This window comes from Rhamphochromis sp. 'chilingali' (genome assembly GCF_963969265.1).
Source record: "Rhamphochromis sp. 'chilingali' genome assembly, chromosome: 12".
Classification (NCBI taxonomy): Eukaryota; Metazoa; Chordata; class Actinopteri; order Cichliformes; family Cichlidae; genus Rhamphochromis; species Rhamphochromis sp. 'chilingali'.
The window spans coordinates 20,251,228-20,278,040 of record NC_137939.1 but is presented as its reverse complement, the minus strand read 5'-3'; the positions used below and the strand labels follow the sequence as shown (position 1 = coordinate 20,278,040).

General features: G+C 44.7%; 1 protein-coding gene across 1 annotated transcript; it reads left to right on the top strand.

Annotated features, from left to right (window-relative positions):
- The first annotated feature begins 4,470 nt into the window (after positions 1–4,470).
- samd10a (sterile alpha motif domain containing 10a) lies at positions 4,471–26,710 on the top strand. Its single transcript, XM_080899346.1, has 6 exons — positions 4,471–4,841; positions 6,409–6,590; positions 19,187–19,355; positions 19,442–19,582; positions 25,815–25,937; positions 26,352–26,710. Exons 1-5 carry the CDS (start codon positions 4,829–4,831, stop codon positions 25,910–25,912), a joined length of 603 nt encoding a protein of 200 aa, XP_080755472.1. The 5' UTR covers positions 4,471–4,828; the 3' UTR covers positions 25,913–25,937; positions 26,352–26,710.
- The last annotated feature ends 103 nt before the right edge of the window (positions 26,711–26,813 follow it).

Here is a 26,813-nt window from a genome sequence, read left to right as displayed (position 1 = left end):
CATATGGAGTAATAAAGCATCTGAAAGAGAATGTAGAGAGCTGTACAACATACTTTAATTTTTTTAATATGACGCTCTACGATGTCACAATAATGCCATAATATACATGTTTAAAGCGCATTTTCTCAGTCTAGAACACTTCTGCACATGCAGCTGTTAATGTTTGACTTTAAATCTTTAATAGAGTTGATCATTATTTCAGTCATGCATTGTTTAGTCCTTAATTCTTGTGCAACAACATTTTATATTAGTAGCAACCGGTGACTCGCAGTCAGTGTTCATGTTCAGGGTTTGTGTTTAAATGTGAAGAAGACCAGCTTTCTTTTTTCCTGTCTAATAAAAAAAATGCTAAACTGAGGTTGTATAGAATGCATTTAACATAATATTAAAGAGATTCATTGCTTTGTTGTACCATAAAAACTTTATATGACTTATCCTTCTCCAATACTGCATGCTCAAAGTAAACACATTATTATAAATCACCCCTTTTAAGCTGATGTTACTTATTTTCTCAGGCAACGAGTTTGCATAATGTTTTAAGCAAAGCCAGCTTATCAGATTTTACAGTCTAATACCCCTACTTCACTACATATCAGAGAAGAAAGCCTTCTACACGGCTACCGTTTTTTGGAAGCTATAATTGGGAAATGAAAGCTCTCTGCACCAACACATGCATTCAATGGATTAGACCTTTGAGCTCTTTAAGAATCTCTGTCAAATAAAAACCACGGATTAAAAAAAGACATACTGATTAAACTACCAAACATGAATAAGAAGTCTCCTGATAATAGTCCTAATTAATATCACATGACCTTATAAAAACTGACAGCATTAACTGAGAATTTGTTTTTGTCCATGCAGGACTTAACTCATTAACATCACTACAATATTTTGACACTTTGAGGTGTTGATGGAGGCAGAGCTGGAGGAGGCACAGTTTAAGATGTTATGGTTTCAACTTGGAGTGACCAGGATGAGTACATCAGACAGCTCAGATTTAGCATTTTGGAGACACAGTCACAGAGGAGGGATAGAGGATATACTGGACAAAGAATGCTGAATATGGAGCTGTCAGGCAGGAGGCAACGAAGAAGAACAGAAAAGATTCATGGATGTAATGAAAGAGGATATGGTAAGGGATTGTGATAGAGTGAGATGGAGGCAGTGAAATCACTCTCTCTATAAAGAGAGTAAACTTTGTTCTCAAAATCCAAAATGTCAAACTTTATTTTTATTTTAAAGACATTCTTTGAATTTAATCTCAGGTAGAAAGAATTGTAGCATATTTTATGTGTCCATCCAACTTTTGTCATTATATATATATTAATATTACTTGAGATCTCTGCTTTCAAATTTTGGTGCAATATAAGTAAAATTGAATTGAAATGGTGTTTGATAATGTGTAAGACACATGGAGTAAAAGTACAGAATCCAAATCTTTAGAACAACAATAAGACAAAGCACTTTATTTATCCCCAAAGTTAGGAAATGACTGTGTTACAGCATCTTTTACTTTAAAAATATAAGTCTAGAGATCAGTTGGGTCATCATTTAATTGTCTGCTTGCTGTAGAATTCAAAACCAGCTCATGGAGCACTCCTTGATTGTCTGAATTCTCCACAAACTTACATCTGCTCAACATTCTCCTTTTAAACCAGACTAAAAATATGTCTCTGTTCTCGATTTTTTAATGAGGACACATTTTTTGTTGTGGAATCAATATTTCTTTCATTATTTAGTTTTTTACTTACTCAAATGATTTGTTTTTATGTGTGCAGATTCTAGGATTAGATTTTCTTTATTATTTCTGTCACATTTTCCCATTTTTTCTCCTTTTTGAAACATTTTGAGGTTAAAAATGCCATATTATCTGATCTTTTTAAAGTTAATTAATTATGCAGATTATCCAGTGATAAATACCTGGTATATATTTCACTGATCAAGCACCATGGACACCCCTGTGCTACCTTGATCTCTCTAATCTGCTTTCATTAACACACCTACAGCACTGAAACAGCAGGACAATCATGTTTTATGATAGAGGATTTAAAAAAAAAACTCAGTTTAATCTGTGCTTTTGTAAGTTGATAGCACTCATTTGTATTTGTTTGTGCTGTCAAATGAGTACAGTGTCATGATTTGAGTGGGTTGTTTCCTGATGTTCTGTAGAGTTCAGCCAAACCGTTATAAAACCAGAGCAGCCTGATATAAAAGCATGAAATATTTATAAATATACAAATGAGAACCAAAAGAAATTCTAGTCGAGACCTTCGGGGGCAATCCCTCAGCTATCTCCTGAAGCTCTAGTAAGGCAGAGCATAAGAAGATTCACTTTATCCTCATGTTTTTAGTTCCTTTTGGGGGGTTATGTAAATATTTTATGAGAAAACACCACAGTCTGGAACTGCAATACATTGAGTTGAGGTTAGAATATGAAATAAAATGGATGCATTGGTGGATGGATGGATGGATGATTGATTGATTGATTGGTTGGTTGATTGATTGATTGATTGATGGACTGATTGTGTCACAGCTTGGTGGCTCTGTGGTGATTGTGGAGGTGAAGAAGACCCAAAGTGTAGGATGCAAAAGGCAGAGTTTATACAAAAAACAAGTTTTTAATACTGAAGGGCACGTCAAAGTCCAAAACATAAATCCAAAACAGCTAGACGCAAAAAGAACAATGGGGACCAAAAACACCAGGGAATTTCACCTGGAAGGCAGCAAGGCAACACAAACAACACAACACCTATAAAAGGACAAAGGACTATAAATACTTGAATGAAGCAGGAGAGAAGTGAAGGAGGTGAAAACAATTAGAACTGGAAAAAAACAAAACTGACACAGGACATAAAAGAAAACAAACCTTCAAAGTAAAACTGGGAAGAAAAACTAAAGAGATTAACACAGACATGACACTTTAGGGAAACACTAATACCATTAACATTGATAAAAGACGCAAACTAAAACAAAAGATAAGATGAAAACTAAAACTCTGACAACTAACCCAAACATCATATCCTCAAACAACAGGGAGGCTAAACACAATTATTAACCAAACCCTGATGAGAATGTGATATTTTACAGTCTTTAACATTAAGAGGGATGAGTTAAAAATACAAAATAAAAGATTTTTCGTGCACTTAAATTTAGAGTAAGTGAACCTTTGTGCTGTTGTATCATCTATCCTCAGCATGTGCATACATTAAAGAGAAATCAACATGTGTGCATTCATTTTGTGAAGGGATTCAGGAGGGTCACGAATATGTTTAAAGGTGCTTTTGGTACGGCTTTTTGTTTTCTCTTGGGCAGGTCACAGAGGCAGGTTCATCTGCAATTTTGGCTGATAGGTTGATCTCAGTGCCAGCCTATATGAGATGATGGCTAAGCTGGAACACTTCTACACATCCTATCTGCAAATCTCACACAGCATGCACTGGTTAAGGTGCTTTAGACGGCCTATGGTTGCTACTTTGCAACCCACCTCCACCCTGCTGTTTCTGATTGTGGTTAATGACGCCTCTTCTGTGGGCTCTCTCACCTGAACTTTCTTTTTTTTTCTCTCTCTTTTTTGTGACTGAATGATCATGAACTAATCACATGGCAGTAACTCAATGTGTTCAGGCCAATATGACCTGCTGAAGTTCATACTGAGCATCAGAATGAAAACGAAAGGTCATTTAAGTGATTTTGAATGAAGCATGTTGTTACTGACGAACAGGTTGGTCTGAATATTTCAGAAATTAGGATGTATTGAGATTTTCAAACACAAGCATCCCACTCAGGTACTAATCTAAAAAAGAGAAAAATATCCAGTGAGCAGCAGTAATCTGGGTTTTTTCTATGGTGTATTTTTTCTGTTGTTTGATATTCAAATGGCTGGTGTAAACAGCATGAAAGCAAGGAGCAACTCTGCCTTCTGTCAGTCTTCAGGCTGGTGATGGTGTAACAAGAGTGATGCTGTCATGTCTGTACAGACCACACTGTTGAATCTTGTTCGTATTCCTTTTGTTTTGAGTGAGAGAAATAAGAAAGAAAGACAGATAGTCTTTTCCATGGCTTTGATTGTATTTTGAGTTATGTTGGATGCTTAAAGTTTTGTGCTCTTTTGCTCCTACGGAGGTCTCTCTTTTACTCTGCGGCCAAATGTGGCCAATAAAGTGAGTGCAAGGGCAGGTGTGAGCAGGAACAGTCACCGTCCTGCAGCTCTTCTGCACAGACCCGACATAGAGGGTCCATCACAGGGAGGGCGCAGTGCCCACGGGCGCGCACAGAGCTCCCTTTCTTTAAGAAAAGGCAAAGGGGAATTCCTTATGGTGGATGCTGCAGCTATGAGAAGCCTTTTCATCCGGCTGTTTTTCAGAGTCTCCACTGGCTGCGTTAATTACAGGGCCCGGGGCTGCACTTTGAGCTCGCTGTGCTCATGCATGCTCTTGAGAAAAAGCCGCGCATCTGATTCTCACGACATGGACGAAAACCACACACAAATACGCACGCGCGCGCACATGCTCGCGCCCGCCTGAGCCCGCGGAACCAGTCAGCCAGCTGCTCGGGGACATTCTTGTCCAGTCTTCTGCAACTTCGGCTTCACAGACAGCAGCAGCCAGTGACACTGAGGACGACGTGAGCTGGTTTTAAGACGTGGTTGTTTGTTTATTTTTTAAATCCCCACTTAGCCCAGAAGCTCAGGTCAGAGGATGTGGAGCGTCGCTGCTCCTGCCAGACCTCAGTGAAACGCACACAGAGGGGAAGAGCTGGACCCGCAGCCCGTGTGTCGGTCACCGGAGAAGATGGGAGACTTCCACTAGGCTGTCTCCGAGAAAACATCATGGCTGTAGACGGTAGGAAGGTTACACTTCAATATTATTAATAATAATAATCAGTAACTCTTTTCTAAATAGTCCGACTCGCATTCCGCCGAAATCTAAAGCACGCTGATTCCATTACTTTAACTCATTACTTGCTAAACCAGTTTATCTGTTAAGTAAGTGGCCTCAGCTGGAAAGAGCTCTCTGAAATAAAGTGCAGCTAAACGCTGCCACATTAAATCTATTAAAAACAGACTCTGTCATATACATGCATTCAGACATTATAAGAATATTATGCATAAGAAAGGAACAGAAGGGGGTCGCTGATGGTCAGTGACACGGTGCTGGAATGGACAGCGCATCCAGCATCGCCACCATCATCTGTTGCTGTGGTCACTTTTCTGCCTTGGCTTGCTCTTAATTGAATTTACTCCCAGCTTCTGAAGTCCTGATGTGCATATTTCTGATAGGTAAAGATGTGTGCCAAGTCAAAATTTTAAATACCCCAAATAAGAGCTTTAATTTAACTATATTCATCCAAAATACAGGATTAAAGATATTGCAGGCAGGCCAGATACTTCATAATTTGTTTAGTAAGGATTTTGATCATGAAAGTGTTTCCTTTCCAGTACTGGCACTTTTTAAAGAGAAGGGTTTTTTTTCTCCATTTGAAGGGAAAAGGCTCTGACAAATAGTCTTAATTATGCATACTACATCCATGAAAGGGGCACATTTGTGTTTACAGCGGCAGCCTGGGTGAGTAACACTCTGAAGGAGGGTTCGTACATGCCTCGAGTAAAACCTCAAAGAAACCAAAAATCGCACACCAAGTTTTATTCGTAATAACCTGATAGTGCTGGTTTGCCTTGATGATTGCAGGACGCAGAATGGCTCCGCTCTCGGTGGGAGATGGTGAATGACAGAAAAGAGAAGCACAAAGCAGGAGAAACGAAGGCACTCTTTCATCTCCTCAAAACCTCGTTTCCCCCTGACAGCCTCTCTCGTTCTGTCCTCTTTTCAAATTCTCTTAGTCAACTTAAGATATTGAAAATGCACATTAGCGCACACGCAAACACAAGCTGCACACGGAGCTTCAAACGTGGTAAGAAAATCCTTCCAATCTGGCACATGAATGTGTAATGACCCGTGGCTTTCTGCCAGAATCTGTGCCAGTAACAGCGTGTTTACTGTAGTTGCACACTCTTTAATTACTGGATGTTGGGAAGCCACCTGCTGTTGAGTCAGTTTGGATATCTGCCTGCAGGCCTCATCCTAATGATGAGAAAGTGGCATGTCTCACAACTCTACAAGCTTTTCACAAAGTAATTGTGGTACCTGAACGCTGACTTCCAGGATTCATCTACGATTTTATCAAGGCTCAGATAACTAACTCAAGCCTGGTTTGTGTCAATAGAGCAGATTTGCAGAAATTTGCTAAGGAGACCATTCCTGAATGGCAGGTTATCCATATGGTTTCAATCCTGCCTTTTGTTTCCAAGTCATGCAGAGCAAGGGAGTAGGGAAGTAGTCCCATGCTGTTTTTACACTGTCAGCAGGTCTGCCTGTCTAATCATTATACCCCCTCCCTTTATCTCTCCAGCTGCATCCAGTTTCAGTTTCTGCAGGCCAGCTGTGGAGTACAGGGCTCTGCCTGAGGACTTTAAGCACCAGCTGAGTCGACGGACAGGTGGGAACCTGACCTGGCATGACGGCCGTGGACAGAAAACAGCGGGAGGCAGAACAGTGAAGCTGCTACAGCAGCCGGGGACCGAGGCCCTGCAGGTACTGAGCACCTACATGACTTCAGCATGTCGAAAAGCGCACCTGGTGCATGTTGTCATAATCCCCTTAGGTTTTCTTTATTCTTGCAGCTCAGGGTGATATGTTTCTTTCTGCCTAATTAAGCTTGATGATGTTTGCCACAAATCCAGAGTTAGGAAAACCATATATATTTACTTTGGAATTCTAATATGTTAAAGATTAATTTAATTGCTAAAAAAATTAACAAGAAATGTAAGAATGCAAACCTAATCAAAGAAAAGGAGAAAGGTCCTGTGCCGATAGTTTCTCAGGTCAGACATTGAAACCTTTACTCTTTCACTCATTTTAGAGGTTTTTCTGATACTGCAGAGAAAAATAATGACAAGTTTCCGACTAAAGTTTTTCACGTGAACTACTGTATATGCCTATCTGAAAACACGGCCACCTATCTGGGCATGATTAGCTGGTTGCAGGCATGACTGCTTAAACTAATGGTCACAGATGTGACTGTGGTGAAATGTAAACAAGAGGGCCAGTCAGAAAATCAAGCATTTAAGCACCTTTAGCCAAATAAACAGACTCTATCTGGACATAGATGTAGAGCTTCTTGTAGGCCATACACTATGTCTATGATGTTACAATCCTATTTGTCCCAGTGGCTTTGCTGATCTGTGTTGAAGGCATCAAAATAAATGTGTGTGGATATATACACTTCTCTCTGTATCTCATTCCAAATGCATTGATTTTTGTAACACAGTTCACTACATGGAGATAACCACCTCAACGCACCGTGGATGACTTACAGGTGTTGTAATAACATGTAACATCCACAAGGACTCAGAGAAGACCAATATGAAAGTGTCATGGTCCTGGGCCATGTTGGCCCAGTGTTCTTAGTTTTCTTGTATGTTTGTATTTTGTTCCTTATTTAGGCCATGTTTTCTGAGTTGCCCTGTTGTGTTGTTCCCTAAGTGTTTTCCCTTCATGGCTTTTACCCCCTGTGTGCCCCTCTGTGTATCTGTGAGCCCTCGTCTCTCCTTATGTTTTATTCCATGTTTCCCCTGCCCATTATGTCCAAGTTCTCCCCGTGCTCTCTCTCCCCCCCCTGTGTGCCCTGTGTATTTATGAGCCCTCGTCTCCCTTTGTGGTTGTTTCATGTTTCCCCAGCCCGTTATGTCTGTGTTTTCCCCGTGCTCTCTCTCCTCCTGTCTGAACCTCTGTGCACTTCCTGTTTACTTTGTGACTCTCACGCCCGTACATGTCATGTTCAGTTCACCCCGCCCTGTCTCGTTATGATTATCAGTGTCACCTGTGTTCCCCGTGTGTTCCCACTTTCCTCGTTAACCCTCTGTGTATTTCTGTCTGCGTCTCCCTCTGTTCGGCGTGACGTCGTCCCTCATGCTGTGTGTGGATCTCCCTGTGTCTCGCTGTGAGTTCTTAGTTTGTGGCTTCCCAGTTTAGTTTAGTTTGTATGTTTGTTCTACCGGCAAATAAAGCTGTGTTTTGAGTTCATTCCCTCGAGTCTGTGAGTCCTGCATTTTGGGTCCAACTCCCGCCTGCCGCACAGCGATTCATGACAGTACGACGTCACCAGATATGGACCCAGCAGCACTCAACCCACCAGAAGAACTGCGTCTGGACATAATCTACTCCGTGGAAAGACTCCTGCATCTGTGGCTCGAACATGAGGGGAAGGAATTTCGCTGTGCTGTGGAAACCAAACTACAGCGTTTAATCTCTGGTCTTCCCTGGCTACTCAGTGCGCTCCACCCACTCGAACAGGATTTAATCCAAAATGAGCTCCACCTTCATCCCCCAGCTGCTACTGCCCACCTGCCTGAAGGGCCGGATGTGGAGCCGCTCGGCCCGTCAGAGCCATCATCTAAAAAGAAACGACGACCACGCCGCCAGCGCGCCACCCCACAGCCGGACATTCAGACTTGTACATCGCCGGCTGTGGTGAGTAAGGACTCTTTTTTGTGTCGAACCGTGGAACTATTCGTTCAGGGGCTGTGTTTTGTGCTACGGACGGTAATGTGAACAGTTTATCAGCTGCCCAGCCTCCTGAAGCTCTCTTAGCTGCCCAGCTACAAGCTGCGTCTCCTGTGTCCCCGCTAGCACAGCCATTAACTCCACCACACGCTCCATTTTCACCTCTACCATCGCTTCAGTCATCAGTTCGGTCTGCCACTCAGTCGCCCTTAGTTCCGTCATCCACACTACCACCTGTTTCCCTTCCACCACCACCATCACTACACCCAGCCATTCAGGCTGCTACTCAGTCAGACATTCAACCCATAGCCCTGCCGTTAATATGCTCTGTAGCTGAGCCACTAGCCGCCCGACCCGCAGCCACTTCAGCCACTCCTCCACCCGTCACACCTCCACTACAACCATCACTGCAGTCTCTAGTGCAGTCTCCTGCAGCTCTGCTTTCCCCAGTGCAGTCTCCAGTGTCCCCAGTGCAGTCTCCAGTGTCCCCAGTGCAGTCTCCAGTGTCCCCAGTGCAGCCTCCTGCAGCCCTGCTTTCCCCAGTGCAGTCTCCAGTGTCCCCAGTGCAGCCTCCTTTAGCACAGTCACCCACTCAACCACCAGCACCACAACCGTCACTACCTCTAGTTCATTCCCCTGTGAAGTCATTAACTCCACCACCTACTCCACTCTCACCACCACCGTTACTACAGACATCAGTTCAGTCCCCTGTGCAGTCATTTACTTCTCCACCGTTAGCAGCTCAGGTCCCCGTGTGTCCAGCAGCTCAGGTCCCCGTGTGTCCAGCAGCTCAGGTCCCCGTGTGTCCAGCAGCTCAGGTCCCCGTGTGTCCAGCAGCTCAGCTCGCACCTGAACCTTTGGCCCAGTTCCCCGTAGCAGTGCAGTTTTCTAGCCAGCTTAACGTTGAGCCCGGGGTCCCAATTCTCTCTGGCTCTACATCGGCTCCTGCTGGAAGCTCGGATGAGCTCATCCAGCACTCCGCGGCTCCCGTGTCGCCATCTACCTCGTCCGCTGGGGGTTCCAGTGAGCCCAGCCAGCACCTCCTCATCTCCGCTGGAGGGTCCGAGGGGCCCGTTCAGCCACCCGTCTCCGCTGGAGGGTCCGAGGGGCCCGTTCAGCCACCCGTCTCCGCTGGAGGGTCCGAGGGGCCCGTCCAGCCTCCTGTCTCCGCTGGAGGGTCCGAGGGGCCCGTCCAGCCTCCTGTCTCCGCTGGAGGGTCCGAGGGGCCGAGGGGCCCGTCCAGCCTCCTGTCTCCGCTGGAGGGTCCGAGGGGCCCGTCCAGCCTCCTGTCTCCGCTGGAGGGTCCGAGGGGCCCGTCCAGCCTCGCGCCTCGTCAGCTGGAGGGTCCGAGGGGCCCGTCCAGCCTCCTGTCTCCGCTGGAGGGTCCGAGGGGCCCGTCCAGCCTCCTGTCTCCGCTGGAGGGTCCGAGGGGCCCGTTCAGCCTCACGCCGCATCAGCTGGAGGGTCCGAGGAGCCTGTCCAGCCGCCACCTGCGACCGCCTCGTCGTCGCCTGGTCCGGCTGCATCTGCCTGTGCTTCTGCTACGCCTGGGCCAGCCTCTGCCTCTGCTTCTGCTACGCCTGGTCCGGTCTCAGCTTCTGCTTCTGGTCCAGCTTTGGCTTCTGCTTCTGCTCCGCCTGGCCCAGCTTCGGCTTCAGCCTGTGCTCCCCCTGGTCCAGCCTCAGCCTCTGCAGCTCCGCCTGGTCCAGCCTCAGCCTCTGCAACCTCGTCTGGTCCGGCCCCCGCATCGCCACCGTCTGGTCCTGCCTCGTCTGGTCCTGCCTCGTCTGGTCCTGTGCCCACCAGGCCATGGCCAGCATGCCTGAGACTGGAGGGCCGCCGCTGCCTTCCGCGCGGTCGGCCCCCTGAACTGCTCCGTCGTCTCCTTCGCCGCCGCCGCTGCCTTCCGCGCGGTCGGCCCCCTGAACTGCTCCGTCGTCGTCCCCCCCTTCGCCATCGCCGCTGCCTTCCGCACGGCCGGCCTCCGGACCGGCTCTGTCGCCTGTGCCACCCGCCTGGTCGGCCCCCCGACCGTGTGGCCCGTGAACTCTTGTGCCTGTGGGCTCTGGGTCGGCCCCCTGAACCTTATTTGGACTATAGTCATGTGCTCCTGTGTTTTCTGTTGTTTGTTTTTGTTTCCCGTTCTGGTCCCTCCGTCCTGGTCCCCCGCCTCCCGCCCTGGGTGGGTTGTTTTCTGTTTTTGTTTTTTCGGGTTTGGGCTGTCGGGAGCCAGCCCTTGAGGGGGGGTACTGTCATGGTCCTGGGCCATGTTGGCCCAGTGTTCTTAGTTTTCTTGTATGTTTGTATTTTGTTCCTTATTTAGGCCATGTTTTCTGAGTTGCCCTGTTGTGTTGTTCCCTAAGTGTTTTCCCTTCATGGCTTTTACCCCCTGTGTGCCCCTCTGTGTATCTGTGAGCCCTCATCTCTCCTTATGTTTTATTCCATGTTTCCCCTGCCCATTATGTCCAAGTTCTCCCCGTGCTCTCTCTCTCCCCCCCCCCCCCCCCCCCCCCCCCCCCGTGTGCCCCTCTGTGTATTTATGAGCCCTCGTCTCCCTTTGTGGTTCATGTTTCCCCAGCCCGTTATGTCTGTGTTTTCCCCGTGCTCTCTCTCCTCCTGTCTGAACCTCTGTGCACTTCCTGTTTACTTTGTGACTCTCACGCCCGTATATGTCATGTTCAGTTCACCCCGCCCTGTCTCGTTATGATTATCAGTGTCACCTGTGTTCCCCGTGTGTTCCCACTTTCCTCGTTAACCCTCTGTGTATTTCTGTCTGCGTCTCCCTCTGTTCGGCGTGACGTCGTCCCTCATGCTGTGTGTGGATCTCCCTGTGTCTCGCTGTGAGTTCTTAGTTTATGGTTTCCCAGTTTAGTTTAGTTTGTATGTTTGTTCTACCAGCAAATAAAGCTGTGTTTTGAGTTCACCTCCCCGAGTCTGTGAGTCCTGCATTTTGGGTCCAACTCCTGCCTGCCGCACAGCGATTCATGACAGAAAGCCTTACTTTATATGTTTATGTAACAGAGACAGTGCATGTTAATGAACATTAGCAGGAAAATATAAGATCGTTTATTTAAGTAATTATGCTGGATTAATTTAGATCCGCATCCCCTGGGTAGCTTGCATTCAAAAGCACACAAAGACACACAAAGTCAAAAGAATAATCCAAGTCCTGCATCATCCAAAGTTAAAAACGACTATAGAACTGGTTTGCCACAATGTGCTGTTTGAAATGTGGATTAAAAGTAGGAATTCTGCTTTATTACAATTAATAAGCAATGGAAATATTTAGTTCTTTTTACTGACATGAGCTACTTCACAGTCACCTATGTTTTTAAGCATATACATTTTTAAAAATCCACTAAGATCAAAATATTGTTGTTGTTATTTGATGCTACCAGGATGAAATGAAAATTACTGTTTTGAAAATCAAAGCTTTTAGTGGCTTTTTTGAAATATGTTTGCACTGAATAAAGTGTTGTTCCACCTGTTAGTGGCCAGGTAGCAAAATCTTTTAACGTTGCATTTTATGATGTTAGATTACTTAGTAGAAGGACTTTTAAAGGTTAAATAGAGTTCATTTTGAGTCCAAGATACTTAAACTTGTTTACAACGTCATGTCCTCGCCTTGCAGTGAACACGCTGGAGTGTGTACTCTCTGCTGGTTGTTTTCTGCACATCATACACACTGTTTGATATTTACTAAAAGACATAATTCCTGGACCTGAGCCAGTGCCTGTGCCTGGGAGATTTTTCAAATTACTAATGCATCAATATGTTTAATAAATTGAGGGTAATCCACATCTACATAACTTGTCAGTATAATAACCATTTATAGCCATTCAGTTTCCATGGCTATTAAGCACTGTTGTATTTCACTAAAAATAACTACTGTGATTTATGTAAACTGCACCAATGGCGATATCAAGAAATTAGTGGTGTTATGTGTTTCTGGTTTTATTTTTTATTTTCCATTCCACTGACTTCTTGCATGCAGATATGAAAAAGTTGCACTGCTCATACAAGAAACTGCTGTGTTTGTTGCATTAGCAATATATGAGCACATGCAAAAACCCCTGCTGCCGTTTGGCAGCTCTCCTCTCAGATTTCTCCACGGAAAAGTCTGAAATATAAAAAAAACCTCATAGTCTGACAAATGCAGCCGGTCATCATCTATTGTTGTAAATGGACACTTTGTTAGTAGAGAATGAAAGTTGCCCTCTCCCCAGCGGGTTGGTGAGCTCTAACAGCCTTTTAGCTTTAAATAGCACAGGTCTTCCTATGCTCACACTATGCTGCACCACCACTGTGCTTGTTGACTGAGAGCAGAGAAAAGTTGAATTTATTTTGATCCTAACTGCCTGATAGTATCCAGCCTGTGCCTGTTGTTTCAGGATAATAAACAGTTAGCCATTTCTATAGATCTTCTCGCGTGAAAACGTCCTCATATCTACTTCCACTAGTCATTCTGTTCCGGTATAAATTAATAGTTTTTTGTTATCTGATACAGCATTGTCTCTTCACACAGCCAGTTTGGGCAGCAGAGACAATCCATTTATACTGTAAGCTGGCCTCATTTAAAGCTCTTGGTTACAAGTCAGAGAGCCCATGCCTTTGTCTTCACCCCATGAAAGGCTCTTTAAAAGGCTGTTACAAGCTGAAGCTAAAGCTGCAAACATAGAACTGGGCTGGGCTGATAACATAGTTGTATGCAATGCATTATGTCTTTGCTTCAATCCTCTTGGATGCACATAAAGTAGTGGTCTGTTTATTTTTGTCTCGACGCACATGAACTTAATCGGTGTTGTGTGTCTGTGCTGCATTGTAATGTGTTTACAGTATTTTCACTTCCTCCATTGTTAAGTTTTTCCACTTACTTTTTTTTTGGCATGCTGTTCTCGTATTCACTCTGTCAGTATGCATCTCTGCCACCTCTCACAGGCATCCAAACACTCATTATGGTCTCTATAGTGTTTTTATACTTCACAGCTGTGGACTCAGAGCAGCAAAATACATATAGTAACCGCTGAAAGGAAAATTATTTGGAATGTTTTTGGTAATGACTTCATAATTTATGTGTGTGGGTTAGTGAGAATTTTTAGTGAGAATATAAACTATATATTAACTTCTGATTCTAAACGCTCAATGCGTGCGCTTAATATGCCTTAATAAAAGGTCTTTAGAGTTAGTATTCCTCAACCTGTTTAGATTTATTAATAGAACCAGTGAGAAGAGGCTTTGGTGCATGTGTTTACTGAGATATACTTCTTAAGTTTTGCCCATGAGAAATAGGCCCATATTTGAGGTTTTAAAATATTAAACTACTACTGCAATAAAGGCTTCACTACACTAAAAATTAAACAATAAGAAACCAGAGCTTAAAACACAATTTAGAATATAAATAATATGAAAATATACATAGCTATACATATAAATACATAACTTTTGGTCCATATTGACGTGATAGCATCACACAGCTGCTGCAGATATGTCAGCTGTACATCAATGATGTGAATCTGCTGCTGCACCACATCCCAAAAGTGCTCTATTGGATTGAGATCTGGTGACTGCGGAGGTCATCTGAGTAGAATGAACTCATGCTCATGAAAGCATTTGAGATTATTTGAGCTTTGTGACATGGTGCGTTATACCCATCGGAAGATGGGTATATTGTAAAGGGATGGGGATGGTCAGTAACAATACGTAGGTATCAAAACTCACCTATTTAAACCTGTCAGCTGCAGTTCTTAGCTGACAGGAGTGGTACCTGGTGTGGTCTTCTGCTGCTGTAGCATATGTGCTTTCAAGATGTTGTGCATTCAGAGATGCTCATCTGCAAACCTTGGTTTTAACGACTGGTTCTCTGAAGCAGTTTGGGCATTCTCCTCTGACCTGAAATATTCAGACCAGCCTGTCTGGCACCAACAGCCACGTCATGCTTTAAGTTGGAATTTCAGCAGGTCGTTGAGGTCAAGTTGCTGCCATGTGATTGGCTGATTAGATATCTGCATTAACGAGCAGTTGAAGATGCATACCTAACAGAGTGGTCAGTGAGTGTATTTAAATTAGTCCTCAAGTGACCCTTATCCAACTAAATCATTGCTAGGATTTTGCGATGGTTCTTGTTCTGCCTCTAAGGGATCTCTGGCCTCAAAAAGTTTTACAACTCCTACTTTACATGACTGTGGTCAATTTTCACATATTCTGACATTTTACTGGGCAAACAGTCGTTTTATTCACAAAACAATTAATAATGAAAAATCATAACCTGCAGCCAAATTAGAAATGGAGCTTTTTGGGATTTGGGGGGATTGTTTTGCATATTGAAGGACATCTGACTCATTTTATTTTTAATGAATTAAGGGAAATGTTCACTCCTAATCAAACAATGTTTAAAAAATACCAATAAGTAGAAATCCTTTGTGCGATCACTCCAACCACATTTATTCATATACAAGCCAAACATGAGGGCTCAGGTTTTTACAACGGTAGGGTGTGAAGTTAGGAAAAACTGTTTGCTGCATAAATGGAAGTGATGAAAGGAAATCCAGAGGGTGAGAAGGAAGTCTAAAGATAAAAGCTCACCATAAAAGTATTCATGGTGCATTAGGAGTCAGTCAGAGCCAGAAAAATACTTGATTCAAACTCTGAATGTGTCTTTCTTTGTTATTTAGATCCCCATTAACTGCATTGCCACAGCAACAGTATCTGCAGCATGTCAGTGAAAATGATGCACATCACGTCCGACATGCCCGTTCACAAAAAGACTCGGCAGTAAACCTCCCAGTGAGACAAAACTGTAATCAGAAAGCAGTAAACACTCTGAAGTGAAGCAGAATAGGTCACTTTCTTGATCAGCATGGCATGTTTTTGGAGAAATAAAAGTTTAATATCATTAGCTGCTTGATTTATTGTGTGAAAACTTCAAGACAAATTATTGTTCTTTGTGTTAAACAAAATTTACACAGGGGGGGAAAACAAACTGAGTGCACTCGGCTCCAAACCCCAAATCCTCTATTGAGTGTTCAGCTATGCCAAATACAAAAACAAACAGAATAACTGGCTTCTTATTTATTGTTGGTGAAGAGCATATTCCAGCTAAAAACCATAATTACCATAATCTGAAAACTCTCACCAGGTGAGGCTCACACTGAGGACTACAATGTCGTGACAGAAAGACTGTAAATGTCGCCCTGTGTGCGAGTAAACCACACAGGACATCGTGCACAGTTAAAACTCCTCTATGTCTTTAAAAATTGTGTAACATTATATATTAGATTACATTAAACAACCCAAAAGTGATTATTGATTAAAAACGTCTCGCAAAACATTAATGTTTTGTTTGTTTCAGCTCACAGCTCGAAGCCCAATGTCATTCATTCTCCTCAAAAATAAATATTATGTATCAGTTTTGTGAACAGGTCAAAGGCATTTGTATATTTCATCACAAATTAATTGCTGATCACAATAAAGGAGACTTAAAAATAAGCAGGGTGGCATGGTGGTGTGGTGGTTAGCACTACTGAAGGTCCTGAGTTCAAATCCTCCATCTGGCCGAGTGTAGTTTGCATGTTTTCTCTGTGTTTGCATGTGTACTCCGGCTTCCTGATAAGGAGGAGAATGGATGGATATTGTTGATATACTTTCAGTATCTGTATGATTGCACTACACTCCGGTGTTAAAACCAAAAGCAAGCAAACTACTTCTTTTTTAGTTACTTCGATTTTTAGTGCAGATCACCATTGTGTTATGGAAAATCTCCAGAGTCTGTGATTCATGCAGGAGTGGAATACTGTCCCGTCTGTAACAACTGAAAATAAAAATACATAAATAAATAAATAATAATAAAGGTCAATCAAATGGACCACTACGGCAAGGCCGTGATGATCCACTTGGTAAAGTAAATCCGTTGGGCATCTTTCTTGGCCTTCAGACAGTAATTCTGATGGCTAAAAAGAAAAAAAAGGAGTTGAATACTTTCATTCTTCTTGCTATTATTCATATTATTACTAATATTATATTTTAATGAAATGAATCATTACTGACATCCTATGGATCAAAAAATTGTTGGTGAAGTGATGAACATGCTTAAAAAAATATATCAAACTCACCATTTTTGGTTCTATTTTGAGAATAAGAATGTTTTTAACACCACTGCATCCTGACATATCAGGCAGACCCTCCTGCAAAACATTTGCTCCACTGACTCTTGCACATCAGCCAGATGTGATATTTTTTATCTTGCAAATGAACTGCTGAACTTGCTACATTTTTAAAAAGTGATTGGCTGATCAAAGGCGCAGCTTGATTACAACTCCAGTTTTGCATCCTGTACATCTATAAGATAAAAGAGCTGAATCTCAACATGACACTGGCCTACATGCATGTCTTTGTGTGCTTTTTCTGCTGCTGTTGCTGCTGCTTGTTCGCCACTCTTCTAGGGAACTTCACAGCTACACAGATGTGCCTACACTGCCTATACATATGGCAACGATCGCCCCTGTGTTCTTTAATGAGGCTGAAACATGTTCTAGCCCTGTAGAGGCCCAAACTTGTCATCTTTTGATGTATATAAGGCATGTGAAATGAAATGTGATACTCAATATTCATCTTATAATCCTCCCAGCAGATGCTCACTTAATTGGCTGTGTGCACATGTTATGTACAGCGAATAAAAGACAGTGTGCAGATTTGTACACAGCGCATGATAGATGTGGGTTGTATGGATGCACAGCGGCAACAGCAGGCAAAAAGATTAAAAGAGCTTTAAGGTTCATTCAGGTTTTAAATGGAGTCTGAATTTTGTGCCGTTCCTCTGGATATATTTTCATGGGAGACATCTCCTAGCAGTCAAATGCCACCGATAACTGAATATCTTTGGCAGTTAATGAGAGATATGCCTGTGGTAGGTTATCTATCTCAGCACAAAGCACATCAGTACAGTATGTCCCCTGTGGGAACATGTTAGTGTGAAGTTTAAGACTTTCTTTTTTAAAAGATAAATTAAGGGATACAAGTCTCTAGTGTGCACAAGGGAGGTAGAACTGGCCTTCAGCTAATTGAAGGATGATTCACTAACTCAATCCCTGGCTCCTCCTGTTGGCATGTCTTAGACCTAAATACTGAACCCAAAGAAGTGGAAGTAGTGTAGTAGTATATCTGTGTAGGTTCTCAGGCATCCAGGTCATTGTCAACTATGGAGCGTGGAAAGAAAAGCAACTGCACTTTGTTATGTTTCTTGAAGACATTTTACCTTTTCAGTTGAACTGAGGAAGCTTCTCGGATAAGAGGAGAAATGTCTTCAAGAGACTTGAAGAAGTTCAGTTGCTTATATTTCCAAGCTCTTTACATTGGTGTAGTAATAGTGCAAAGGACTTTGAGTCATTGAACAGATCTCACCTCTGAAAAATGCTGTCTGTTTACTTATCTTAGTATCTCTCTATTTGAAAAATCTCCTTAAGCCTCTTTTTCACTAGCACATGCTCAGCTTGATTCAAGTCCATTTTGGGGGTTTTGCATTTGGTGGCAGTACCTCGTACCAGGTTAAACTCCTTCACAAGAATCAACCTGGCATTTTTAAACACAGCAACAAGGGAGATGGCTGCAAACCAAGGAGCCTGATTCACCCACGCAAACACTTTTTTTCTGTGCTTGAGTGCTTTCTGTCTATCAATCACACACATTCATCAGAGAAAAACTTGGGGTTAGTATCTTTCCTAGGGATATTTGGCATGCAGAGTGGAGCAGCCAGGGATCAAACCACCATCCTGCCAATTAACCTATGACCTGCTCTACCGCCTGAGCTACAGCTACGTCTTCTGTGGTTGGTGCCTGTAGATTTCAAGATTTAAAGTTCAAAATAATCCTTTTTTATCTAAGACTGAGCATTGCTGTAGCCTCTGTGTTCTTCTTCTGTTAAGCTACTTCAGCTACCTGCCCCTGTTCTGATTGGCTGCCCCTCAGAAACACATGATTTTAAAAGGTGGTGGATGGTTTTCTGTGCTCAAAGCCAGTGTGTGTCCTGGTAATAACAATATTAGGTATATGCACTCTGTTTGACATCATTTGGATCCAAGAGTAGAAAAACTTTCTGAAGTTGTGTATTTAGTGCCATTTTAAACCTGAGATTTTGGTTTCACTCACCATGGCTCAGGGGGTTGTGAACCGGAAGGTTGCTGGTTCGATCCCCAGCTCTGTCTGTCTTGGTTGTTGTGTCTTTGGGCAAGACACTTCACCTGCCACCTACTGGTGTTGGCCAGAGGGGCCGATGGCGCGATATGGCACCCTCGCTTCTGTCAGTCTGCCCCAGGGCAGCTGAGGCTACAACTGTAGCTGCCTCCACCAGTGTGTGAATGTGAGGGTGAATGAATAGTGGAATTGTAGAGCGCTTTAGGTTCCTTGAAAAGCGCTATATAAATGCAATCCATTATTATTATTATTATTATTATTAATTTGCACATACTCTGACCTCAATATGTGCAGCTTTACCCAAGTTTGATGTGAATGTCCTCTACTCCAATGGTACACATATGACAGACATAAGGGGAAAAAAAGCATTAAATGTCCCCTTATATCACTAACCCTCTCCATTTATCTGTATGTTTTCCTGTCTGCCTTCTTATCTACAGTACCGCTCCAGTGACAATTATGGGATATATCACACAAGCCCAACACAGCCCAGCCTGATCCGTCCTGTTGTTCTTTGGTCTCAACAAGATGTGTGCAAGTGGCTGAAGAAACACTGTCCACACAACTACCTGACCTATGTGGAAGCGTTCTCCCACCACGCCATCACAGGTCTGAGATAGTAGAAAAACAGTTCCACTAGTGAATTCATGAATTACAGTTTAATTGTAAAAAATTACTTTGTCATCACCTTAAAGGCCGAGCGTTACTGCGCCTGAATGGGGAGAAGCTGGAGCGCATGGGTTTAGTGCAGGAGACACTTCGACAGGAGCTGCTCCAACAAGTGCTGCAGCTCCAGGTGCAGGAGGAGGGACGCAACCTGCAGCTGCTCAGCAGAGGTGAGAGTGTGTGTGTTTTCAGTCTTCCCAGTCCTTGACTTTGAAGACACAGTTTGACATTTTTCACATTAAAATTTCTGACTCCTATTCCTGTCAATTAAAAATTAATCTTTAGCTAGCAGTGGTTTAGCTTAGCACTAAAATTACATGTTTTATGATGAAGATAGCTGGAAAAAAAATATTGACGATGGCTCCATAGTTTGTGCTGCCATCCCACAGCAGGAGGGTCCAGGTTCAAACCCAGGCAGGCAGGCAGGCAAGTTAAAACTTGCATGCTCTCTATGCTTGTGTGAGATTTCTCCACTCTGTTTTCTCCTGTCCTTGTAAAACCTGCTGCTGTAATTATGCGTATCTGTGCCAAGGATACATTTCACTTCTTGGTTGAATAACGTTGGAAAAATGTTGGCGGGTGTAGTTCCAAAACAAAGGGGCTTTTCACATGGGAGGCATTCTGCTGTGTGTCCACCGCCACCAGCCCTGCATCTGTCTGGGGTCAGGGAAGTGTTATGGCTCTCTGTGATGTAAATATGAGAACAGCAATGTAAACAAACAACACTTACACAATAAGCGGGTCTGTTTTCTATGTATTCCCATTCACTTTATTCAGATGAGACTACTGTGGTTTTAATATACAAAGCAACACTGTGACGGGGGCCCCACCCTGTGGGGTACTCGGGGTAGAGCACCTGGTGGCCCATGGTGACTGGCCAGATGGAGCCTGCAAGCAGTGCATGGGTCAGCCCTTCACACGGGTTCAGTAAAAGATGTGGTTTTCTTTGTTTCTTAAACCAATTTTTTGTTCACATGTCTGTGAACTACACTAAAAGCACTGCGACTTCTCATTGAAAATAATTGAATGCTAGCAGTTGTTATAAGCCAACAGTGGAGTTTGACGTAACTTGGCTTTAAGATTAATGGAAAAGATTCGATGTCTTTAAATCATGCAGTGACATTTTTAGTCAAAATTCTGTTCAAACTAGAGCTAAGAGAGATAGCAGAGAGGATTTTCTACCATGCTTGTATTAGGCAGCAAAGTAAGACAGTAAGGCTGAAGTCCCAAAGCTAAACAACAGACATTAGTTTCCTCTGCCTGCACAAAGTCGCTGCTTACAGCTCATAAAACTCTCCTAATTAGAAACATGAGAGCCCAGTAGAAGTGGTTGCATCTTAGCTGTACATGATTGGCAGAACAAATGAAAATCAATCAGTTAAACAACTTATCAGAAACTCTTGGCTGGCTGTGCCTTTTCAGTCTTTGGCCATTTAAAAAAAGGAAGTAAAAGCTAAAGTATAGAAAGTCCCAGTTATTTGTTTTTGTGGGGGTTTAGGTGGAATGGATGGATGCCTGAAGAAAGAGTTTGACTCACAGCACCCTTTTAATTAACAGCAGATTGTTGGTGTTACATTTAAACAGTGTTATGTGTTAGAAGTGCTGGTAGGTGCTTCTTTTGCTAGCTGCTTTCAGGTGATTCCTGTCTTTATGTTAAGCTACTTTATGCCAACGGCTGGTTGTCGTCTAATGTAGATATAGACGCGTTAGGGATGTTATGATAGTAGAAATGTAGTAGTCAGTACTAATATCAGTGTTAGTTATATGATTGTTGATACCCAATTAGATAACATAGTTACAAAAAAGCGAGCAAACAAACAAACTGAATGTTCCTTGTATTTAAAATTATGGTGCCTCTGTCACTTCCAGACCTGCAGCCTCGGTACAGATGCTGTCTATGGTAGATGTAATAAAAGGACAAAACAAACTTGACGTGGATGGGTGTGTGTTTGTTTGTGTATCTGTTTTTTTGTTTTTCCTTCTCTTTCAGCGACAGTGTGTCCTTTTGCTTTCTTTGTGCTTTGACCTGTGATCTTATCTTTTCTCCTGTTTGTCCCCTTTTCTATTTTCTTTTGTATTCTCTTTACTTCCAGCTGTCGGCTCAGGCATTATTACACCATACATGTATAAAAATAATTAAATAAAAAGAAATTGGCTAGCAAAAGGAGCCTATACAGAGTTGATAGTTTATAGATCCTCTTGGCAAATCAAATATGTTTGGCACATCAGTGCATTCAGACCATGATTCTGCTTGCTGAAGCTTGTAGAAAAGAAAGGTTTAAAAACAAACATTAAACAATTATTGTCATATTTTGAGAATTTTGATATGAATTGGTATCTTCTGATGATATCCCTTAGACACATGCTATATCAGGCCTTGTGACATGTGTCTCTTTAGACTGAACATAAATGTTTGTGTCACGGTTTGCGGGGGCAAGCCGTGTGGAATATATATAGGACCAAAAGGCGGCAGCTCTGGTGCAGGTGAGTGTTTATTAACAACAAAAATGCAAACAACAAAGGCGCTAGGAACATGAAACTGAAACCTAAACTGGGTAAACTAACACACAAACCAGGAATGACGGTGCAGGGAGGTCCGGGGAAATACATGCAGGGAGACCGAGGGGAAACAACACAGACGAACCAGCAACGAGGACACGGTAACACACACTATAAATACACATGCCAGGAATCAGGGGATGGGAAACAGGAGGGGAACACACCTGGAATACATGATAACTGACAAGGCAGGGGAAAACGTAAACAGAACACACTGACATAAGACAGAGCCCTTCAAAGTAAAACAGGAAACACACACGTAATGACACAGACTCAGACGCGGACTAAACACAGAGACTTACTACACTAAGGAAATGCACAAGCAGGGAAGACATCAACCAGAGGGAACACCACTAAATGCTAGAAAATACAAAACTATCAAAAGTAAAAGTACATAACCAAAAACACTGGGTCACCGACCCAGGACCATGACAGTACCCCCCCCTCAAAGGCTGGCTCCAGACAGCCCAACAAGAAACAAAAACAGCCAGAAAAAACAGAAAACAACCCGACCAGGGCGGGCGGCGGGGGCCCAGGAAGGAGGGCCCGAAGCAAAACAAAACCGGAGCACCAGAAGGCCAAAAGACCAAAAACAAAAAACGAGCCCAAAACCAAAAGAAACGAAGCACACCAAAACACAGGAAAAAAAAAAAAAAAAAAAAAAAACAGTCCAAAACAGAAGAGTCCAGGGGGCCGACAGCACAGGAGTCCAAAACAGTTCAGGGGGCCGGCCAGGGGGCCGACAGCACAGGAGTCCAAAACGGTTCGGGGGGGCCGGCCAGGGGGCCGACAGCACAGGAGTCCAAAACAGTTCGGGGGGGGCCGACCGTGCGGACGGCAACGGCGGCGACGTGGATACGGTTCGGGAGGCCGGCCGTGCGGAAGGCAGCGGCGGCCACTCAGGCGATGGCGGTCCGGGGGCCGGCCGTGCGGAAGGCAGCGGCGGCCACTCAGGCGATGGCGGTCCGGGGGCCGGCCGCGCGGAAGACAGCGGCGGCGCCCAAGTGTCAGGCGCACCGGCCGAGGCTTGGAGGGCACAGGACCAGGCGACGCTGAAGCAGAGGCAGGACCAGGCGTAACAGGAGCACAGGCAGAGGCTGGACCAGGCGTAGCAGAAGCACAGGCAGAGGCGGCTGGGCCAGGCGTGGACGAAGACTCTGATGAGGCCGGGCCAGGCGTGGACGAAGACTCTGATGAGGCCGGGCCAGGCGTGGACGAAGACTCTGATGAGGCCGGGCCAGGCGTGGACGAAGACTCTGATGAGGCCGGGCCAGACGAGGACGAAGACTCTGATGAGGCCGGGCCAGACGAGGACGAAGACTCTGATGAGGCCGGGCCAGGCGTGGACGAAGACTCTGATGAGGCCGGGCCAGGCGTGGACGAAGACTCTGATGAGGCCGGGCCAGACGAGGACGAAGACTCTGATGAGGCCGGACCAGACGAGGACGAAGACTCTGATGAGGCCGGACCAGACGAGGACGAAGACTCTGATGAGGCCGGACCAGACGAGGACGAAGACTCTGATGAGGCCGGACCTGCAGCTGACGAAGCACAGGCTGGAGCTGCAGCTGACGAAGCACAGGCTGGAGCTGCAGCTGACGAAGCACAGGCTGGAGCTGCAGCTGACGAAGCACAGGCTGGAGCTGCAGCTGACGAAGCACAGGCTGGAGCTGCAGCTGACGAAGCACAGGCTGGAGCTGGCGTAGCAGATGGTGGCTGGATGGGCTCCTCGGGCCCTCCAGCTGATGTAGCATGGTGCTGGTGCCCAGCTGACGAGGAAGGTTGCTGAACGGGCCCCTCGGACCCTCCAGCGGAGACAGGAGGCTGAACGGGCCCCTCGGACCCTCCAGCCGACGAGGCATGAGGCTGGTGTGGTTCTCCGGAACCACCAGCTGACGAGGAAGGCTGCTGGACGGGCTCCTCGGGCCCCCCAGCTGAAACAGGAGACAAAGGCCGGAGCGGTCCCTCGGACCCTCCAGCGGAGACAAGAGACGAAGGCCGGAGCGGTCCCTCGGGTGGCTGCTTAAACTCCAGGGGTCCAGAATCAGCTGAGGACTGGGACCTAGCCTCTGGGGAAGCCCTGGAGCGGCAAACAGTGCCAATGGCGGCTGAACCAGGAAAAGCACCTTGAGGTGAAATTAAACTTTCTCCCTGCACGGAGTTGAGTGAAGCCGATGATACTGGGGCCTGCGCTACAGGCGGCACTGGAGCTACTGGGGCCTGCGCTACAGGCGGCACTGGAGCTACTGGGGCCTGCGCTACAGGCGGCACTGGAGCTACTGGGGCCTGCGCTACAGGCGGCACTGGAGCTACTGGGGCCTGCGCTACAGGCGGCACAGGAGACTGAACTGAGGGCGGCACAGGAGACTGAACTGAGGGCGGCACAGGAGACTGAACTGAGGGCGGCACAGGAGACTGAACTGAGGGCGGCACAGGAGACTGAACTGAGGGCGGCACAGGAGACTGAACTGAGGGCGGCACCGGAGACTGAACTGAAGGAAGCACAGGAAACTGAGCTGAGAGTGGCTGCGGGGGAGCTAACTTAGCTGCCGGTAGCTGCACAGGCGATAAGCAGCTCGCGTTGATATCCGCCACACAAAACGCAGCCCCTGAATGAACAGTCATGCAGTCCGAAAATGAAAAACAGTCCTCACTCACCACAGCCGGCGAATTAGAAGTCCGAACGTCCAGCTGTGGGGTGGCGCGCTTACGGCGCGATCGGCGTCTCCTCCCCGCAGACGGCTCCGACGGGCCGGGCAAGATCACATCCGGCGAGTCGGGCAGCGAGGCAGGAGTGGCCGAGAGAAGGTGCGGTGTGAGCCGGAGAAAAGCCTGCATAGTCGGAGGAAGCGAGTTCAATAGCCATGGCAGGCCGGAAAAGAGCCGTTGCAGCCGGTCTTCTGTTGCGCGGCGAAGCTCTTCCGGGGGATGTTCCAGCCATAGGCTGAGAAGGATCTCCACATTGTACGTGATGTCGTCCTGGAGCTCCTCGGACGGATTTACAGCCGCTGGGTCCATGGTGGCTGGTTCGTTCTGTCACGGTTTGCGGGGGCAAGCCGTGTGGAATATATATAGGACCAAAAGGCGGCAGCTCTGGTGCAGGTGAGTGTTTATTAACAACAAAAATGCAAACAACAAAGGCGCTAGGAACATGAAACTGAAACCTAAACTGGGTAAACTAACACACAAACCAGGAATGACGGTGCAGGGAGGTCCGGGGAAATACATGCAGGGAGACCGAGGGGAAACAACACAGACGAACCAGCAACGAGGACACGGTAACACACACTATAAATACACATGCCAGGAATCAGGGGATGGGAAACAGGAGGGGAACACACCTGGAATACATGATAACTGACAAGGCAGGGGAAAACGTAAACAGAACACACTGACATAAGACAGAGCCCTTCAAAGTAAAACAGGAAACACATACACGTAATGACACAGACTCAGACGCGGACTAAACACAGAGACTTACTACACTAAGGAAATGCACAAGCAGGGAAGACATCAACCAGAGGGAACACCACTAAATGCTAGAAAATACAAAACTATCAAAAGTAAAAGTACATAACCAAAAACACTGGGTCACCGACCCAGGACCATGACAGTTTGTGCTGATCTTTTATGCTCTAGTGAAAGAAAAGCAATAGTCATAATAAGCAGTCTGTTTTTAAAACTGACTTAATTTGCATGGACTATCCTGACACAAAATGGTATTTGTCACAGTTTGTGTTACTGTGTTAAGTTGTCCTAAATTATCTGACTGTTAAGTATTTTTCATGGTACTAACAGCTCAGTAACAGCTAACTGACATATATTCCTGATTTGTATCTACAGAAACCGTCAGACCTCCACAGTGTTGTTCAGATGGACTTGTTTTGTCTGCAGATTCCCAAAAGATAAAGTTAAAAGCCATTCATGAACCACAGCACTGAAGATAACAGACTCAAGACATGACAAGTATGGGAGTATTCCTGTTGGTCGAAAAAGCATCTGCAGAGAGCTGTAATATTGAGTTATTATTGTGTTTTATAATTATGTTGTGGAAATATTACAGTTATCAACAGAATATAAGCCTTTTGTACAGTTCTGACATTTATAGCTAACCAGAACAGTTTAATCACTTGTAAATTCAGAGGGTTTGGGATATGTACGGATTACATGGTCCAGCTCCCACTGAACAATATGGTGGCAGCAGTGATGTATTGTTCCAATAACCAGCAGGGACAAACACAAAATCTTTGTCTATACTTATCTGTGAGATCGAGCGGTGAAAGCTTATTATTGCACCTGTAAAAAAAAAAAAGTTTAAAAAACTTGCTATTAAAAGTAAAAAAAATATCTGAAAAGTGTTCATCGTTCTGTGTTTTGCAGGGTCCTTTGGAAGAATATCCTAGCTGGATGATGGAAACACCGGAGTCAGAGAACATATAATCACGTAACATGAAATGTGAATCAGATCTGTAGGATATGTGCATCCAGCGAGCTGTGGTCTCCAGAATAAAGCTGTTAACTGGAAGTTGGCAGCTTTTCATTCCCTGTCTGCACGATAAACTGATATCATCTTTACAGACTGACAATGAACTGTGATGAAAAAGCATCATGACAATCCATTTATCAATTTATTGCCGCCTGTGATTAATTATTAATTTACTGTTCCTCTCTTACCGTCTCTTCCTCTCATTCTTCTCTTTGAAACGTTTTTTAATGTCAGAAAAACAAATTAATAAATACAAATATTAAAATTTAGTCGTTTTTTTGCAAGTGAGTCGTTAGGCTCTGTTGAGCTGAGTGGTGTGTAGTTCCTTTGCCTGGGTAAGATACTACATTACCCAC